Below are 21,577 nucleotides of genomic sequence, written 5' to 3' on the forward strand. Positions count from 1 at the left end.
ATATTCTATTCTATCGCTTTATAATCTTATATCACGAGGCTTTGATTTCTTACGCTACATTCTTTACATTAGACACTAAGGCCCTTAGTCGTGACAGTGGCATTATCACCATTTTAATTCTTCCGTTACAACACATTTAAATTGCTTTTCACCAGAATGAGTCATTTTGTGTATTTTCATATCACCAGATTTTCTACATGAGTAATTACATTGGTCACATTTAATTGGCTTTTCACCAGAATGAGTCATTTTGTGTATTGTCATATTACCAGATGTTATACACGAGTAATCACAACGGTCACATTTAAATGGCTTTTCACCAGAATGAGTCATTTTGTGTATTTTCATATCACCAGATTTTCTACATGAGTAATTACATTGGTCACATTTAATTGGCTTTTCACCAGAATGAGTCATTTTGTGTATTGTCATATTACCAGATGTTATACACGAGTAATCACAACGGTCACATTTATATGGCTTTTCACCAGAATGAGTCATTTTGTGTATTTTCATCGCACTAGATGTTAAACAAGAGTATTTACATTGGTCACATTTAAATGGCTTTTCACCGGAATGAGTCATTTCGTGTCTTTTCATGGTACCTGACGCAACACACGAATAATTACATGTAATACATTTAAATGGCTTTTCACCAGAATGATTAATTTTGTGTATTTTCATATTACCAGATGTTATACACGAGTAATCACAACGGTCACATTTATATGGCTTTTCACCAGAATGAGTCATTTTGTGTATTTTCATCGCACTAGATGTTAAACCAGAGTATTTACATTGGTCACATTTAAATGGCTTTTCACCGGAATGAGTCATTTCGTGTCTTTTCATGGTGCCCGATGCAACACACGAATAATTACATTTAATACATTTAAATGGCTTTTCACCAGAATGAGTAATTTTGTGTATTTTCATAACCCCAGATCCTATACATGAGTAATTATATCGGTCACATTTCAATGGCTTTTCTTCAGAATGATTTACTATGTTTTCATTCTTAAAATCAGATCGACTGCTTTTGTACTTTTCCATTGTATGCGCTATTGATTTTTTATGAAAAGCTTTGTGAAGCTTTAATAGAGATAACGATGCAAAAAAATCAAAACAAAAACTGCACGCAAAATTTATGTCATTGAACGTTTTTTTCTCCAACTTTATGACAGCTACTAATAGTTTTTGATCTGTGAAGTAAGATTGGATATGCTTATGTTTAGCAGTGCGACTGACTATATTTTTGTTGGTTTCATATAACCCCAATTCTTTTTTAATGTCTTGATAGTCAATCTGTATTTCATCGTATGGCCCATGCACCTCTAAGATCCTCTCTGACACTTCGAGACTACCGAAATAGGTCACTGCAGTGGTTGCAGGAATCAACTAAAAGAAGGTGAAGTATCGCATTAATATAGACAGACGACATAGGTATATGAGAGAATAATATTTATTAAATCAAACATCTTTCAAATCAACTCTTTGCACTCTCTTGGCCAGACATTTTGGCCCGAACGATTCTAGTAGGGAGGTCAGCTGCAGAGCAGGTGTACATTTACTCCTTGATTTATCAAAAGTGAAAACAAATTCTACAAAATGTTATTGCCGACAAATTTAACTACATTATAACATGTAGGATAAACCATCAAATTTACATTAGTATCAACCGTTGGGTGGAATAAATTCTTGGAAAAATTGATGTACCTATCTATCCAACTGATTAAATATTTGCAATTTTCAAATAATTTTGAGACAGTCTATCGTAATATCCTATAAGGGGCGGACTTTTAATGCTTAACACCCAATGTATAACGGGGTGTACGAATGCTTTTGATTGCTTTATCTTAATCGTTCCTTTGTTATTTACAATGTCCTTTGAACGCCTCATTATTTTTGTATGAAGAAAGTATATTGCGTTGAGTTACACTTCTCTTATCAATCTAAATATCTAACAATGCACTGAATAATATGATTATTTAATATAATCTTAGTACTCTTTCACCTTCAGTATTGACTCGACCGTAAGACCGTAAATGTCCAACACAATATAATCTATTATAATTATATTACATTCTAATAAAGCCATTTTAATCAAAATAAATTCGCATTTAATGAAGTTCATCTCGCCGTTCCATAACAGTAGAAACCTATTAATAATTAATAATTATCTACAGTAAATAACATGATTAAGAAAATAATTAAATAACAATCACAATGGAAAACGTCAATTAAAATTTTGATAGTGATCATTTCAATACAAGTGACGACGAAGATTTGTATACATTTTATAGTATCGATTTTGATGATGTCGAACGCGTACTTATTCAAAATTTAGGAAATATCGGAAATAGTCGTAGAGACGCAGACAGTGGAAATGTAATTATCGGAACCAGCAATGATAGTTCTTTCAGCGAAGAAAGTAAAGAAGATAGGTTGATCGGGAGGGCCGTTAATTATCATAATGATAAAGATAGTGAAAGCGATATTATCCCGCCCAAAAGAAGGCGAAGTGCATATCTCAGCGATGATAGTGATGAAGAAGATAAGACCTTCAACACCGATTAATCCAACACGCGACAATCCAGCACCCAATAGTCCAGCTTCACCAATAAAATACCCAATAATCCTACGACATCATGTAACTCAACGAAAACATGGTAGGTACTCATTGTCTACTACCATTTTACCTCAAAAAATAGAATAGTTGTGCCAAATACACCAAAAAATTGTTTGGAGCCCATAGTCTATTTTCAGTCGGGTTAACAAACCGGCACTTCATGTTGGCGGATGCTTTGAAAAATATCATACTTTGAAAACATATTCTGATAAGTGCAAGTTAAATTGGTGTTAAGGTTTAAATCGAAAACTATTTTTATTGTTATCACAACATTTAAAATAAATATCATTAATTAAGTGCATTGTAAATATTATGTGTTAAACACCGTGTACAGTGATCAAAACTAGTGGAATAGCTTGTTTATACTTTCGACCCAAAGGTACGCCCCTTTTACGTAAGTAACCTATACATAATATAATACCAGACGTCATCTTGAATATGACAGCCAATTAATAGTTTGCATGCGAATGAAATTGTTATGAGTCACAGGATAATTAGAAAGAAACCGCTCCAAGAATTGAAGTACGATTTACGGTTATGTTACCTGTGTCCTGAACTATTCACATAATATATGGGTAATTAATAGATGACTATACAATAATATATTAAAAGCATATGTATTACTTTTAATAAATTTAAGTCCGATAAAGCATTTTTTTGCAAATCGTAACAAAAACCATTTCGTCGGTAATGGTTATACGAATTGTCAAACACGGTGTCCTAAATCTAATGAAGTTTTTTTTTAAATATCAAATTTAGAAAAATGAGTTTTTCTTGTATATTTAGGTATAACAGACAAATTTATTGACATTTTTCACTCGCTGGGTAAGTATTATGTTAATATTCATTATAAATACCACAAGTTTTCCACTTTAAACTTCTACAAGAAAGTCCCGAATTTTGATCAGAGAAGCTATGTTTTGAAAAAAGTGGAAAAGGATTTAATAAATATATTATGTAGTAATTTTGACTATCTGGGACAATCGAATTTAAAAGAAAAATGTGTATATAATGATATAAGTTGTATGTATGATATAAGTGATATTTGTATTAGTAGATTATTTTAAATTAATAGATTGTTATATACCTCATTTCTTGGGTTGCATTCGGAAAAAGAGCAACTAGGTTGAGTGTAAGCATCATTGCATTGCCCTAAATCCTCTTGAACAATCTCACTCTCTGAGTCAATTACCCCGAAATCAGTCTCCGATTTTAAATTGGATGGGTATTTTGAAGCGATCTAAAAAAATACTTACATTGAATTCATAAATATAAAAGTATATCAGTATCTTCTTCTGAAAATATAATATAGTGTACCAAAAATTTGTGTATGTAAAATAGTTAAATAGTGTATCAAAATATTTTTGCCTTCTATTAAAAAGATACACCTCAATAGATATGTCACAAAAAAATCGATTGTTTTCGACCAATAAATACTTTTGTTGCAAAAACGAAGTCTACCTACCATAAAGTCAAGAAAGAAATGCACCAAACGAGAAAAATCTGTGATCGCATAGTCATTTCGTTAGTACAAAAATATATTATTATAATCCTTACACGGTATAGGAAAATTAGCTTTAAATGATGTTTGAATATATTTTCTTTAGTAGGTAAGAAGTTTGGCAAGAAATGAGTTCCGGCACCTTTGTTTTTTAAAAAAGCCCTAGTAACTAGCTATCATAACACTCACCTTAAAGATATTTCTTATCCCGTATCACACGTAAGTAGGTACCACCTAAGTAATGCTGTGAAAATCTAGGGACTTCCTCAATAATTTTACTTGCACGATCATATAAAATGTTTCGGTAGGTACTTTCGTATTGAGCACAATACCAGACTTTATATCGTAATTCGCTGCTTTCTACAGATTAAACAATAATACCAAATACCTGACATGAAACATTGCTCCTAAATAATAAATGTGCAGAACAAAACATCGCTGTAGATACGCACAGCACCAGGATTAATATGCAACACATTTATGAGACGCATTTAATGAATGTCAATAATATAATACCAAATAAAGTAAATAACTTTTCAGAAATTCTAGTCTCCGAAAACAAAAGACCTAAGGAGCTGAAATCTAAACATGTGATATATTGTTATGCACTATTTTGCTCGTTAAGACAAATTTATATAAAACAAATTCTTACAAAATACACTTTGAATTCAATGATATAATAATAACGGAGCCAAAAAGGCATGCTCACTTACAAGCACGATGTATGTATATTACACAATATTGTATAAGTATGTAAGCACCTGATTTATTGGCTCGCATTTTGAATATGAACAGTCAAGTTGCGGATCACTATCTTCAACAAATTCTTCTTTGAAATCAACTCGGAGAGGATCAATCTCAGTTTTAACATTGGCAAGGCTGGTTACAGGGCTCTGAAACACAAGACAGAAGGTATTTTATAATACGTGTTTACACCTATATTATTATGCGTTGAGCACAAACTCACGGTGTCTGTGTGTGACATACTGTCTAGCTATTATTAATAAACGTGTAACAGCTGTCTTCAGCTGAATGAGAACAGTTAGCCTGTCAACACAACGGTGTATAAGTATTATTGCATGTTTCAGTTAATAAAGTCCAATATGTCACGCAACTGTTTTATTTGCATCAGTAAGAAACCACTTCAAGTTAGAATAAACATTTTTTTACAATGATTAATAAGTTTGGAAAACCTAACCGCAATAGTGCTGTTGGCATCGAAAGCATTCTCTTGCTTTATACAAATGTTTGTAACCGGATTGTTTGGATGCATTGTTGTAGCATTGACCCATTGCTGCACTTCCGCATCATCTTCAAAAGCATCTAGTTCACGTTTTATATCCATTTTACGAAGTTTCATTGACGCAAAAAAGTCACAAGACTCGGTAAGTAGATTGACAGGCTTGACAATAGACAATTAGCTAAACGGTATTAATCTCTCGCCGCCATAGACATAACGTCGGCATTGTCACTGCAACAACTTTATAGACGTACAAACTTATCTATAGAATAACCAAAAATGGAACTACGAACAACAGTATGACGCCTTTTTGAAAATTTCAATCGAATGTCAACTTTTGTCCTGTTACGAGTCTTGATTGGGTTGTTTTCGACATTGGCTCTCCCATCCCATTTTTTCAGATAAGTTTGTACGTCTGAATGCTGTTGACAAAATTATGAAAAAATCATTACCAACCTACACCTGCATCATATATTATAATATTATGATATAAGATAAGTACCTACTTTAGTACAAAATAAATCATATCAATTTATGCGTAGGTACCATAAATTATATAAACAAATATGTTGGTTTATGGCGATGTTGTTAACATTTGTATTTCAAACATAATATGTTATGTGACATGTATTTGGGTCAAAAGAAGGACACTCAAATGGGTGAAATGAGTTTTTCAACTGAAAAAGTTTGACGGTTCAACGAACCACAGATAGGTGTGCTTTGGTATTATATTGCCTAACCTTAAGTTTACGAATAATTATTCTACTTTCAAAGTTGGTAAAAGTGTTGGATGGATCTACAAATAAGATAGGTAAGTGTCTGCCCACACCTCTACTCACGTAAGGTCAATATAATAATTATTATAATGACGACGTGATAATAATATTATCTTTCGGGATATTATTTTTCGAAATCGCTCACCTACCTACACAGTACCTTCCCAGGTACCTATGTAGGTACGTACTGTGTTGTTAACCAAAATGATCAAAAGTCAATTATTGCATAATATGATTGCTTTCGGCTGCTCAGGTGGACAGATGAATACTTAATTATTTTCATTTGGTACCTACCTACATAAATCTATCAATGAGCAAAAAAACTCGTTTAAAATGTCTAAATCCGAACGAATTTTACTGACTCTGATGCTCAACCAACATGGGTCAAATATCAAAAATTTAGCATTCTAGCTCCAATCCCATCATTTTGGACATATGTGGACTAGGAATATTATAAAGGGAAGGTGGCATGTGGAGATGTACCTACCAAAGGAAGTTTAGTTTTGTATTTATTTTTTATAATACTATTGCAAAAGTGGCAACACGGTTAACTATTTTTGACTATGACGAATTGCTTACGACAAGTCACGCCTACTACGTTCAGTGTGCCACGGTCAACTTGATGACCAATAATTAATTGTTGCATAATATGGATATTAAACGCGAACGAGAAGTCTCCGAACCTGTTGCAGAAGAGAAGCAATGGTTTGAGGTACCTGTGGATCATGATCCAAACAGCCAACTGCTTACCTAAATAAAGCAAGAGGACACCAACGAGGCCGGATACACTTTTGAGGTTAGTTTTTCATATCGGATTGTTGTATGTAGTAGTATTGTTCTTTTTAAGATGCGTGCCGTACGGCTTAATTAACAGTTTATGTATTTTGTGTAATAAAAACCGCGTGCAAATGCGACACAATTCCGAGTGGCCTACGTCAGCCGTATATAACCCCACTTAGTTTTGCTGCAAGCACTGTCATAATATTTTTTTATTAACTGCACTATTATAATGTACTGTATAAATATTTACTGTAATATTTTGTTTTTTAGAATATTGTATCAGACCCGACATCAATAACATTGAAAAGAGATAATGAGCTACTTGACATCAAGACTGAGTCTATTGAAGACGTTAAATACCCATTCAATTATGAATATCAGCAACAGGGTTGTTCTTATTCAGAGCGAGTTCATCGGTTAGGTACTTTTATTTTAAATACTGATCGTGTGAAAACTGTAAAGGGTGGACTGAACTGACAACACTCGAATATATGAATAATCAGTAATACCAATGAAGACAAAATCTTCGAATTCTAATTTTTTTCTTTCGACCTTGTCTGATACTAATACGATCACAATGAGCCTCAGTATAAATAGTATAACCGCTCGAGTCCAACCGTTGTATATCCCATTGATTTAAACTGTCTTAATTCAACAACGCGAATAAATGGAAGCCGATGTTTTATTAATAAAAACAAAACGAACATCTTGACCAACGTTGAATGTCTCAATACGTAAATATTTTGTTCGCTATGGTTTTTAACTGCCATGGTTCTGGCCATACTGAATCCCATGTACAATGGACGTACCCACCCCTCAGTTGATAACCTTTCCATGCAACATTCAGTACCTACTTTCACTTAACGTATGTTTCTACATGCGGTGGGTGCAAGCGAAATAAAGGCCCGCACATGATGCCCTTTCTAGAACAATCTCCTATTATATTTGCCAATACCGTTAATAGGGTGCACCCTTATCAAATAAGCGATTTTTTTTTTATTTTACAATGTAGTTATAAATAAATTACTGTAGTTTCTGAAGGCCCCTAAACAATCTAATATTAATTTTCAGGGAGTTAATTTTAAAGAAGAGTATGTTGAAGCCTCAATAAGCCAAAGCATTCATGAGGTTCCAGAACCCGGTTGCTCTTATTCGCAATGCACACCAGTAAATCAGGTAGGTACACAATATTCTAAGAAAGTTGAACATGCGTTACGTTCTGATACGAAGAAGTTTATGTCAGAGGGTTTGTTTCCACTTTTCATAAGAGATATTATTACGAGATATGTAGATGATATGCTTACTACTACAAACGTGAAAGTTTATGTAATATTAGTCAATATGTCACGGTCATTAAGAATGGCGCACTGTTTTTTTATTGTCTGAGGAAACGCAGATGTGCGCGGGTATAATTGTACCTGCACAAATTCATTTTCAATTTGTTCACTATGTTACATAAAAAGTTACATTGAAACCCTCAATGCATAAAAATATAAACACTTTATAAATTCTGTTATCGTCATAAGATCAAACTTATATGATTTTTTAATTTATACAATTGATGTAATCGATGCCTACCAGTAAAGCAATTAATTACACAATATTGTTAATATAACTTGCACTCAGGAAGAAATACTAGTCTGCTGCTAAAAATATGTAGGTCGACACCGAACATACATAGGATAACGATTCTTTGTTGACCATAGATGCGAGGCTGGTGTCTTATGAATCCCCATAAAGTCTAGTGAATTCAGTATGCGGCCAGATTCCGTATAAGCGATATTTTTAGGGTTTGCGCATACCTTAGAAATCTGAAGCAGATAATATATTGTATTAGGAACATAAGCAATCTTCTGACATAATATATTTAGGATCCATGAGTATTTACTTGAACTAAACATACTGATATATCTTACCAACACACCATTTCATTCTGTAAAAAGATTCGTTAAAATGTTTGATTTTTAAATCTTATTTTCTCTTTATACCTATGTTCTTTGTCACCCTTTTAATGGAATATACTCCACGTTCTTCTAGTTGATTCCTGCAACCACTGCCATGACATATTCCGCTAGTCTCGGATTGCCAGAGAGGATCGTAGAAGTACAATAGCCATACGATGAAGTAAAGATTGACTATCAAGACATTAAAAAAGAATTGGGGCTATATGAAACGATTAATAATACTGTCAGTCGCAGTGCTAAACGCAAGCAAATACAAACTAACGTCACAGATCCCGATTCATTAGAGGCCGTTATAAAGCCCAAATTCCATTGGCAGATTGCGTCTGGCCCGATCGTCTGCCACGACTGTCAAACTCTATTATCTATGGTTTTCAAGGATCGTGAGCGATCGGGACGAAAGTGGAAAATTTTCTATTATTCCGTCGTGCGATCCATTCATTATCAAGCGAAGATTGCCGAAAGCGTACGAAAATAGCCGAATACGCGCCTGCTCGCTAGTCATGCAAACGGTAGTTCATTTCATTCTAGGTCGATTTCAACTGAACAACTACAAGATGGCGAAAAATCAAAAAATATATATGGAGTATCACCGAGGACACAGTCCTCGTCGAATTAATACACGCCAAAGATATAGTGTGGAACGTAAAAAACCCGCTATATTCAATGGCGATCACGCTGTTCTTCAGTTTTCAACTTTTGACCAAGTGTTTTCGTTTACGGCGAGTCCTGACGCCTGAGCCAGTTGAAATATAGCCATACTCGCTACAATAAATTAGTCTTTGGATTATTCGATTTCGATATTCGAATTACTCAATTGGTTTGGAGATTCAAGCTCGCCCAGTTATTCATGACGTAAATTTGTAAATTAACAATAAGTATACAAACTTTCTATAAATATCAAACAGAAGCGTAAATTTTAATAGATGCTCGCTAGGTTTGACAGCTGACAGCTCAGTTTTTTTGACCTAAAAATGCTTGGGAATGCGTTCAGTGTAGCCACCAATCTAAGAAATATCTAGTTTTCGGTCAACCTATATTTTTAATAATAGCAACACTATGTTTATTTTAAACCAATCAAAAGCAAGGACAACGAGACTGAATCGTTGCGTGTAATTGCAAATAGTGTTAAAACGTTGGCGACGACGGTCGGCGTGGATCGTTGGATCGGGTTGGGTCTACGCGTCTGCCAATGTAATTAATCCATTAGGTAAGAAAAAAATCGTTTAATAACGAAAATTTTGTGTGCAGTTTTTGTTTTGATATTTTTACATCGCTATCTCTATTACAGCGTCACAACGCTTGTCATAAAAAAATATTTGCGGAGAAGACGGGTAATTACTTTAGCAGTCGATCTAATTTGTTAAAACTACAAAAAATTACTCATTCTGGTGAAAAGCCGTTAAAATGCGATCAATGCGATTACTCTTGTATACTATCTGGTGACATGAAAATTCACAGAAGGAGACATTCTGGAGAAAAACCTTTCAAATGTGAGGATTGTAATTACACTTGTATACGGTCTGTTGCTATGAAAAAACACAAAATGATTCATTCTGGTGAAAAGCCATTTAAATGTAACCAATGTGATTACTCTTGTATACAATCTGGTGATATGAAAAAACACAAAATGACACATTCTGGTGAAAAGCCGTTTGAATGTGACCAATGTAATTATTCGTGTATTTTATCGGCCACCATGAAAAAACACAAAATGACTCATTATGGTGACAGCCATTTAAATGTACCCAATGTGACTATTCATACAAAACATTTAGTGATATTATAAGACACAAAATGGCTCATTCTGGTGTAAAGCGATTTAAATGTGATCAAATTGATTATTCAAGTACAACATCGTCTAATATGAAAACACACAAAATAACTTATTCTGGTGAAAAACCATTTGAATGTGATCAATGTGATTACTCATGTGTTACATCCAGTGCGATGAAAAGGCACAATTGGACTCATTCATGTGAAAAACCCTTAAAATGTGATATGTGTGATTACTCATGTATTACATCCGATTCTATGAAAAACCACAATAGCACTCATTCTGGTGAAAAACCGTTAAAATGTGATCTATATGATTACTCATGTGTTACATCCAATGCGATGAAGACGCACAATTGTAGCACTCATTCTGGTGAAAAACCATTCAAATGTACTATATGTGATTACTCATGTATTTTATCCGATACGATGAAAAGGTACAATAGGACACATTCTGGTGAAAAGCCATTTAAATGTGACCTGTGTGATTATTCAAGTATAACTTCGCATAATATGAAAACACATAAAAGGTCTCACACAGGTGAAAAGTCATTTAAATGTGATCAATGTGATTATTCAAGTATAATGATATGAAATATTATATATTATGATATGAAAATACATAAAAAGTCTCATACAGGTGAAAAACCATATAAATGTAATCGTTGTGATTACTCATGTGCATCACGTAGTTACTTGCACGTACACAAAATGACCCATTCTGAGAATAAGCATTTAAAGTGACCAGTGTAATAATTACTATGTGTGCTATTACCGTTATTGCTGTATTACCGTGATTACAGTATAGTAATTAGTGTCAGGTCTCTGGTAAAATACCGTATAAATGCGTTCAATACAATTACTGATGTAGGACATCTTAGTCACTTGAAAACACATTCTGGTGAAAAGCCATTTAAATGTATTCAATGTGTTCAAGGTGAAGTAGTCAAAATCTACAATTCAAGTGAAGTAGACGTTATTTCAATATTATATTCCCTTCAAATACTTTTAATCTTTCATAGTGAATGTTTGTACATAAAGGATTTACATGTTCAGTTGTCAAACTGAGTAAATCTATCTTACCCATGGGCCATGACAATCTTGCGCCATCATAAAGTTGGGTAATATTAAATGTCGATGTAATCTGTCACATTCATAATTATCTGAATTTGGACTGGGAGTCCTTTCGGTCGGCCTCTCATTAACACGCGGTCCATAAGTGACTAGGTACTTCTCTCGCTATTTCTTTAATTTATCCTAAATATTATTTTACGAATGTCTGACGTGCTGAGCAGTTGTTCAAGGGGAATAAAGTGGTTTTAAGAATTTATTTGAAAAATGCGAACGTTCTTGTAAGATAAATGTAAGTAATTAAAATGACTAGAATTAAGGTTAAAAATAAATAATAAAATGTAAACGACTATTGTGATATCATTTGCTAAATGTTGTAAACAAATGCCCATTTATAATTATTCCAATTTTGAATTATATAAAATCAATTTTATTTACGTGAAAGGATCTGAAATTGTGTCGCGATGTATTTCCCGTTGACTATTATAAAATATCTTAAATACATAAATTATGATATAAGATAACGTCGTAATTAAAATCTAATGATTGTACATTGTAAGTATTGATTGCACACACTTAATTTAAATAATAAATTAATGTTATCAACTATAATAAGGTACGTACGAGTTTAAGTACCTACTTTTGAATTTCAAAATAGAAATTCTAACAATGTAAGTCCGAGGAAACAATTATTTTGCTAATTTACAAATAAAATTTATTCCTTAGTTCTGCCAATTAAGCCCGACGGATCATTTTCAAATTGTAAAAAGTTACCCTAAACAGGTAAATTTCAAACCTTATAAATCAATACTTGTCGTAGGAATCTTATTTGGATCTAAAGTCATATCTCTAGTTTAAAGTACCTCATAAATGTAATTTTATAAATTTTATTCGTACCTATCTCTCAGCTGAGTAAAATCGGCGCGAAAGTACCATGTATAAAAGAAACGACTGAATTAAATTTTACCTTCCGTTTACACTGACATATCCGAGCAGTTGATTTTATCATTCGTATTAGCAATACGCACCGTTTCGAACGGATAATTTTTCATTTTCCACAATCGCGATCCTGATAAATGAATCAGAAGATATTTAACCAATCTGTGTCAAAAGTACCAAAAGGACTTATGCGATTATTACGAAACTTGTTCCACCTATAGACATCTATAGGCCGCTTATTTTTACCTAATCAAATATTAATATATTTCCGGAATAGCCGGGAAAGGAACTGCTTTTCTGCAATTGGTCCAAGAGTCTGGTTCTTGGTCTCATAGATGAGGTATAAAAACTGCCCCATTGGTCCACTTTTCGAGTGTGAACACGCCCCGAAAAGTCATGTAAGACCTTTTCCGACCCTTTTCTATATTTTAAGTTAATACAATCCATATTCAATGTCAAGTATTTGAACCCCTACGCGTAGACATAATTTCTTAATCGAAACTATGGACGATTCTCTAGATATTCGATGAAAACATAAATTTAGAGTGGGGGAAATTTGCATCTGTGACGTCAATTTTCGGGTAATTCCCTTCTAAAGGGTATAAAGGAACACGTTTTTTCATACAAAGTCAGTCGCCGATCTCCTATAATAGAGTTAAGTAGCTTGACCGAAGATGTGTCGCTGCCACAGAATAAATTTACTCAGTTTTGAAAATATCCTCGGGATATTTTACGGGAAATTAAGCCGTGCTATTAGCGTGTCGTCATCGTGGATGACGTAGTAAACCGCGTCGACAGTAGATATTCGTAAACAAACGAAATCGTCATTAGTGCCTCGTCATAGGTACACTCGTGACCGTTTATAAATGGAACATGGTTTCCCAAACTTTATAGGCGGCGGCTCTTTAGTATATAAGTCTGCAACTATACATTAAATAAATATCAAAATAATTATAATTAGTTTTTATATAATAAATTAATTAAATAAGTTTATGAAATAAATAAAAATAATTAATTGAAATTAAAATATAATGTTAAACTATTGATAAATGTTAACTATAGCAAATTTATCCATCGAAGATAATTTAATAAATATTTAAAACTGTTTTACTAAGGAGTTTTATTTTTTTTGTATAAATCCGCGATGTATTTCACGGAAAATAATCTGACATAAGAATTGAGTGACAGTCGGTCAGCTGTTTTTGAAATTTCACGTATATAGTTCTCTTTTCTTCTTTGTGTGCCATATCCGTTATCAGACGTCGGCGATGAATTTGGCCATTTGGCCCCTATCCGTCGCTGCTCTGAATAGGGATGGAGTGCTGAGCTCAAACCAGTCCCTGAGGTTTTTGAGCCAGGATATTCTTCTTCTACCAGGGCCTCGCTTACCGGAGATCTTCCCTTGAATGATGAGATGTAGAAGGCGATACTTCTCGGGATGCCGCATGTGGCCAAAGTATGCCAGTTTCCTGGTTTTTATTAGTTTGACTATTTCTTTGGTCTTTTTCATCCTTGACATCACCTCGACATTTGTAACTTTGTCCTTCCAGCTGATACGAAGAATGCGCCTATACACCCACATTTCAAAAGCTTTAAGTTTTTTGAGAGTCGTTTCTGTGAGCGTCCAAGCCTCTACTCCATATAAGAGGACCGAGAAGACGTAGCATCTCACCATTCTAGTTCTGATTCACAGGTGTATATATCATGGCTACATAATACTTTTTTTAGACGAGTAAACGCCACCCTGGCTTTCTCGATTCGGCATCTCAATTCCGTGGTATGGTGCCAGTCATCGTCCAGAGTGCAACCCAAGTATATAATGGAATTTGTTCTCCCTAATGGGACTCTATTCACTGTGCACGTTCTGTCATCTATATGGGACTTACTTATACTCATGTATTTCGTCTACATAGTTACGAAACAATATATATATAATATAATAATAATATTTAATATCGCCGATCCATATGGTGCCACGGATTGAGTTATTTATCACCATTAATGAAATTGTTTAATGGGTATTTATGTATGTCTGCATCTGTAATATTTCCATTGTGCTTGTTATCATAACAAGTGTCTTGAAAATTTGCAAATTTTCTGCTAACCTATATAAAATAATTGTGTTTGTCTATTCGTAAATAACATTATTGATTGTATAATCGGTGTACTTATATAAAAATATTTTTTGAGTGAGACAAAGTGAAAAATTAAATTTCAAAGTACCTATATTGAAAAAATATTTTTTTAAAGCTTTCTATTACATTTCACAGAATAATCAAATATGACCACGAAAAAACAACAACCATTAATTATTAAGTATTTATATTGTAAACGTCCAACCCACAAATTGAGAATTTTCTTTTTATTACATTTATAATGCTTTAAAAATATCAATATTTTAATATGGCGAAAACGTGCAACTAGAAATATACACCCAGAAAAAGTTATCGCTGTTTTTTCTAACCCACATACTAACAATTTACAAAAAATAATATCCAGAAAATGTACATGTGGTTTGGATGTATCCTGCTTTTTTATTGCAATTAGACAAAACTATAATTTCAATAGGTATTGTCAGAATACGTCCATGTGGGTTGGACATGTCAGGAGTTTTAAAAATCTTCACATGTATGAATCCATGTTACTTTGACGTATTAGGGCATTTTCGCCAAAGTTTGTACATTGCATTTTTGGCATGTCCCATGACTTTGATTGATTTTTTCATAGTTATTATATTATAGAATATTGGAAAGTTATGTATTTTAACATGCAAATTTATTAATTTACCTGTATATATTTTTAATTGATTATTTAGATCGAAAGGTAGTGTGTTTTTACCATGTCCTAAATTCAAATAAAGAAAGTCTGATTTCGTCATTAATTTTGAGTGTGTAAAATTAAATTCGCAGTGTCTTCAACAGCTTACATTATATATTTTTGGAAAATATACAGTTTTTCCGTAAATTTTGACCAATATTGAAAAAATCACGTTTAAAGTGTGTCCCAGGATATTTGAAAAAGTGGAATTCCACATTCCGTTACCATGATTTTAGCATGAAGGCGAAAAATTTCCACTATAAATATATATTTTTTTAATGTAGCAACACTTTTGTATAACACTGATCGCCATTTACAATTTAAATTGTTGGTGTGTCGGTATCGCTACCGGAACAGGTTGCTTTCTGGGTTGGTCATTTAAGAAGTTCCACTACTGTTACCACGATTTGTAAGGTAAGAAATCACATATTTCTATTTCACATACTATACATATGGAGCTTATATTTCATACTACAGATATAATAAAACATATCGCAGGTTTAACAATAAAACTAAGCTAAATTTTGGCTTCAACCACTTCTAAAACAGAATCCGTTACTTCCACTCCGAAACTATATTGGTGGTAACGTATATGTGAAATGTAAAAGTAACGAAATGGAATGCATAAATTTGGGTTTATATCGTGTGTTTAGTTCTTCATAGATTAAAAAAAGTTTTATTTTGTCTGTTCGTATGAAAAACAAAAATATTTTCATTAAAAACTATAGAAAATAACCTGACTATATAATAAAGATTAAAAAAGTATGTGTCTGAATACGCAAAACTAGCGCAGATAAAAGTATGGAGAGATACAAAAACAACAGAAGGAAAAGAAAAAACACCAGACTGAAATAATTGCGAGACAAGCACTGGCTCTGTCATACTCTTTCTGTTATACGCCACCAAAATTTTAAAACTTCTCCATACATTTTAGGCATAGAAATTTAAAAAAATGTATGAAAAAGTATTTTTTTGTCACGTTTAACAGAAATGTGTACCCTATTAGATTTAATACTTGGAACTGTAGGTATTCGCGAAATGTCAGAAAAGTACGTCTTGATTACAATCAACCTGTATAGCTACATTTTATGTTGATGAATACAAGTAAATTTCAAAACAACATACAGTCGAACTTGGTTATTACGAGGAAGATGGGACCGACTGAATTTGCTTGTTATAAGCGTTACTCGTTATATAAGAGAATAGGTATTTTTAAATGAGCATGTCACATTACACAAAAAGTCGAAAATAAAAAATTTGGAAACCATCGTAAAAATCCCCGAAACGAGCATGGCATTCATAAACTACAAAAGAAGTTGTTTATTGTAATGAACTCTGGTAGGTACCTACGAACTTAACAAACCTTGGATTTTTCAACCATATGCGTGGATACTTTTTTATTATTGTCGGCGAAATACCAATAAGGTAGGTACTTAGACACTTTACTAGTGTCATAAACGTAATCCGACCCTGGCGGCATCCTGTCCAATCGGATTTTATTGCTTAGGGTCGAAATGTTTTAAAGCGATCGACACATTAACAGTATTTTAGCTCGGTATATCCGATAAGTTGCTCGTTATAACAGTGAATAAATTAAATTTATGGCGAAAATCATAAACCAAATGTCAACAAATCGTCCCGTTATTGCAGAACTAGCCTAACTGATTTTTTGTGATTTTTTTTTTATTTGACAGAAAAATTCTTTTTTTGATTCTCTAGTTGGAGTCGGAACAGGCGTATCTGAATTATAAATATAAAAAAAGTTATCAGCTTAGATCATTCCAAGCCTAAATTCAATCTTAAAAATATTTTGGAATTAAATTAGCCTAACTGACGTTAAGCTAGTTCTGCTCGCAAAAGTACACCTACACGTTGGCAATATCGCCTCTTTCTATTGCAGTTAGGATTTATTTGTACTAGTTCGCTGTCAATGTCAACTGCCAACATAATTACGCTGATGCTGTAATTACCGACAAGTATTGCAATCATTCTATGGACCATCTAGTGGCTCCTTCCACATCTAATTCGGTTGATGATGATGAGATAGTTAACACATTTTCTACCAAAATCAGTGGCACGACTGGAGTTCAATCAACACCAAATCGATTGATCCCGCTGACTCCAAATAACGAAGGAGAAATCAGTGCCACAGTGGCCCACTTTACATTAGAACCGCTTCGTTGAATTTAATAAAAAAAAGAACTACAATTGATATAAGTAAGTGAAGGTAGAGAAAGAAGTCATCGTAAAATGACTGACAACTCAAATTTTCTTTCAGAAGATCTTAACAAGATTAAAATATGCCAATTGTTTTTAAACTCATTGGGCATACGTTATCAAATGGTTAAGACTGCTGCAAAGAATTCATACCACATTAATTCAAGCACGGTTGCTGATGACAGCAGAGGGTCGCAGATGATATTTGCGGTAAGCGATCACATGAAGCAAAACGTGAGGGATCACATTAACAGCTTTCTACAGTAAGCAGCCATTATTGCCGAAAAAAGACCACGAAGCAGTACTTGGATGCAGCATTAAATATAACAAAGATGTTTGACCTATATAAAAAGGACTACGAAGAAAAAAGCTTGACAGTAGCCATTGCTTCAATGTACCTACATATAGAGGCATATTTTGTAATGAATTTAATTATTAATTCTTTACTCCGAAGAAGGACCAGTGTGACTTTTTCTTGAAATATGAGCAGAACAGTAATGAAGAAAAATATAATATGATGAAAGCAGAATATGATAATCATCTAATAAATAAAGAAATTACCTACCCGAAATTTAAAATAAATGTCAAGGAGGAGGCAAACTTAAATAAAACGTTCGTATTGCGCGACAACAAGTCTTACAAATCCCAGAGCAGAAGCCGCATAACTATACTATAAACATAAACGAAAGTATGCCACATACAATCTCAGTATTTATGATCTAGGATCACAAAGGGATCATTGTTTTATGTGGCATGAATTAATCGGAATGAGAGGAGTGTGTGAAATTTGGAAGCTGTGTCTTTGATTTCATCAAACAACAGGTATCGGAAAAGATAAAAGAATGCATATTTTTTTCAGATAATCGTGCTGGAAAAAATCGTATCCATTTCATGTACTGTATGTACATGTTCTGTGCGGCCAATTTCTCTTGTAAAATAACACATCTTTTTAGAAAAAGGTCACACGCATAATGAAATTGATTCGTTTCATAGTGTTATTGAAAGGGCTGCCAAGAAAATACCAGTATATACACCAAGCTAGTGGTTTTCAATAGCACCATCAGCATGTAGGAAGAGACCCTACGCCTACATTGCTTGAAATCAACAACCAAAAATTGGGATAAGGATGAACGTGGAATCAAATTTTCTTGGCAAAAGATAAAACGAATCTCAGTAATGCCAGAAAATCCACACAGACTCAAAATCGAGTACAACTTTGAAGATTCGCCTGCACCAGTTAATACAGCTGAGCGTAGCCGTGGACCACTAATTCAAAAGATAACTGACTTCAAATTGATGCCAGTAAGAAGTTCGGTCATACCAATAGCTAAGCTAAAACATTGTGACCTAAGGTATCTTTGCCGGGAGAAAATAATCGCTGTTGACTACCATTCTTTCTATACAGGACTGATCACCTCACCACAAGAAGTGAATAGGAATGAAACTGACTTGATTAAATTAAAAATAATGCTTATGAGTAATAGATTTTATTGCCTTTTCATTTATATAACATCTTTAACTTTAACTTTCATTAATAACTACAGTATATTATAAGTACCTATGTTCATTGAAGTGTTTGGTAGATTTTGTGAATAAAAAAACTATGTCGTGAGATTTAATTTTTATTTTCTAGTGCTATACAAATTTAGCCTAACTTCCTAATGCGCTTAAGGTACCATTTTTTATTGCCTAATGTTCACGTTCAAATACCTTAACTCAATTAAGATAGTTCTGATCTGAATTATTGTAGTACAACCATATCCTAATAGTTATGCAGAACAAGCTTAACTCAAATAAGATAGTGCTGATTTCAAATACTGTAGTGCAAAAGTAGCCTATCTGCATAAAATATGTGACGGAATATACTTTATGGTATTTTTTTTCACATAAACAAAGCATTTAACCAATGCATTATCATATATTTAAATCATTTTTTTTATATTTACAGTTTTTAAATTAATGACGAAATAAAGTTTAAAAGTGCTCTCCTGTAAAATGTCTAAAAATCAGTTAGGGTAGTTCTGCAATAAGGGGACGATCTATAATACACTCTAGATAGTTTTTTTAGCCTCCTGCACAATTAGTGTTTTGTGGGATAAATGATATTATTAAATATAAGCCTTTGCAATTATTAAACCTTTTCAAACAAATTATTGTTGTCAATTCACAATGACAAGGTTCTAATTATAATTATTATAAATATGTACTAGTTATTTCCAATTATATTGCTATGAATTATAAGAAAGAATGCTTAAAATATCTATAAACATATTGAAAAATCATTAATAGTACTTACCTACCTTTTTTCTTTTTAATCTATTAATTTTTCGTATTCAAAATATGACCATTCCAAATTTCAAACGCTCATAGCTCAAAACATGGTCAAGTGCAATTAGAACCTTTTCAAAGTATGGTAACGCCTTGTGAAAATATACAAACAATATTGTCATATCTACCTACATAGTTCGAGTGGGTAACTTAACTGAAGTAATTCTGTAAATTGTAGATGTGAAATATAAAAAAAATAATCAACTATTTTTTTATTTCAAGCGAATAATTCACAAGATTTTAAGAATATATCATTCGGATTATTGAACATTATATAATTTAGAAAAACACTTTCGGAGAGAGTATGTTATAACCAATAGAAAAAATCTTTTTTTTAAAAATTAGTTTTAAATAAAAATGCGCCGGTTGGGGCGTTTACCCGTAGCAGATGCTGGGTTCGATTCCCGGCCGGGTGGCTTACTTTTTTCAAAAAAGATTTTTTCTATTGGTTATAACATACTCTCTCAGAAAGTGTTTTTCTAAATTATATAATATAACAAAATAGTTCAGCATGGAAGTATCAGTTCTTTTTCTCTGTCGCCGGCAGTCGAAAGTATTGAAAAATACTTTCGACACTGACGACAATTTTATTGAAATCGAATTTATATGCAAATACCTACCTATTCTAGGTAAAAATAGTTTCCCCGTGTGGAGCTTATCAGGCACCATTAGCGAGGGTTGAAATCACTGAACAAATAATAAAAAGAATTCCGATAGGCTATTTTCACTACACCACATTATGTAGCAGAATTTTGAATGTGTGAGTGTCCTGCGAAAATGTAACACCCATTATGCACGTGCAGCAGTATGTATAACACACCAATATTAAATGAGCGCCAATGCATAAACCGAGAGCAGTTGTCATTATTCGGCCTATGACGTATTCTTGACACGTGTTTAAGTTTATCCCAAATTCTTCCTTACTCGAGATCGGTTACCTGCTACTACTACTTACCCGTCAGGTATTTCAGTTGGTTCCCATTATTTCTGAGTTTCCTGGGTGCAAGACTAGTCAATACATTAATACCTGTGATGTGTTGTGTATTTTGGTTAGAACAATTATTATTGTATTGAATTGTTTATGTTTTTTCCCCTTACTTGTATGATGGTCATATTTGCTATATTATATTTGACAAGTAGGTATATATTTTTATTGAACATGTTTGATTAGAAGTAGCTTTTGTTTTCAATATAAATCCCATACTTTGAACGTCTTAAATCCTGATTTTTAATGTCCACAATGTTAGGTTCGTAAATAAGAGGGCAATGGAAACAAAATTTTCTCCATTTTCACAATATGTTGGCGAGCATGGCCCCCACAAAGGGGTGGCTGACAGAGCTCTAGCCTAGGGGCCCGGGCTTAAGAAGTCCGCTTGGCGCGTCGATCAGTTATATGAGATAAATACACATCATACATTTCCTATATTAGTAAGAAAAGTCGCCTGCAGCGCTATTTAATATAAAAAACGAAGATTGTTTATCGGAAATTTAATTTACAAATGTACTCAAAAACACAATGGCTTTGCGGGTGTAATATTCTTA

At 33.2% G+C, this 21,577-nt stretch overlaps 1 protein-coding gene across 1 annotated transcript; it reads right to left on the bottom strand.

Moving 5' to 3' along the window:
* Positions 1-13,928: 13,928 nt before the first annotated feature.
* Positions 13,929-14,348, bottom strand: LOC147071011 (uncharacterized). Its single transcript, XM_085948689.1, has one exon. It carries the CDS (start codon positions 14,346-14,348, stop codon positions 13,929-13,931), a length of 420 nt encoding a protein of 139 aa, XP_085804815.1.
* Between the last annotated feature and the right edge of the window lie 7,229 nt (positions 14,349-21,577).

The sequence above is a fragment of the Rhyacophila brunnea genome, unplaced genomic scaffold (assembly GCF_057557595.1).
Source record: "Rhyacophila brunnea isolate RB1 unplaced genomic scaffold, BYU_Rbru_1.0 scaffold_201, whole genome shotgun sequence".
Lineage (NCBI taxonomy): Eukaryota > Metazoa > Arthropoda > Insecta > Trichoptera > Rhyacophilidae > Rhyacophila > Rhyacophila brunnea.

Excerpts from the sequence above, each read along its gene's own strand:
- LOC147071011 (XM_085948689.1), bottom strand. The coding sequence starts at position 14,348 with ATGGTGAGATGCTACGTCTTCTCGGTCCTCTTATATGGAGTAGAGGCT.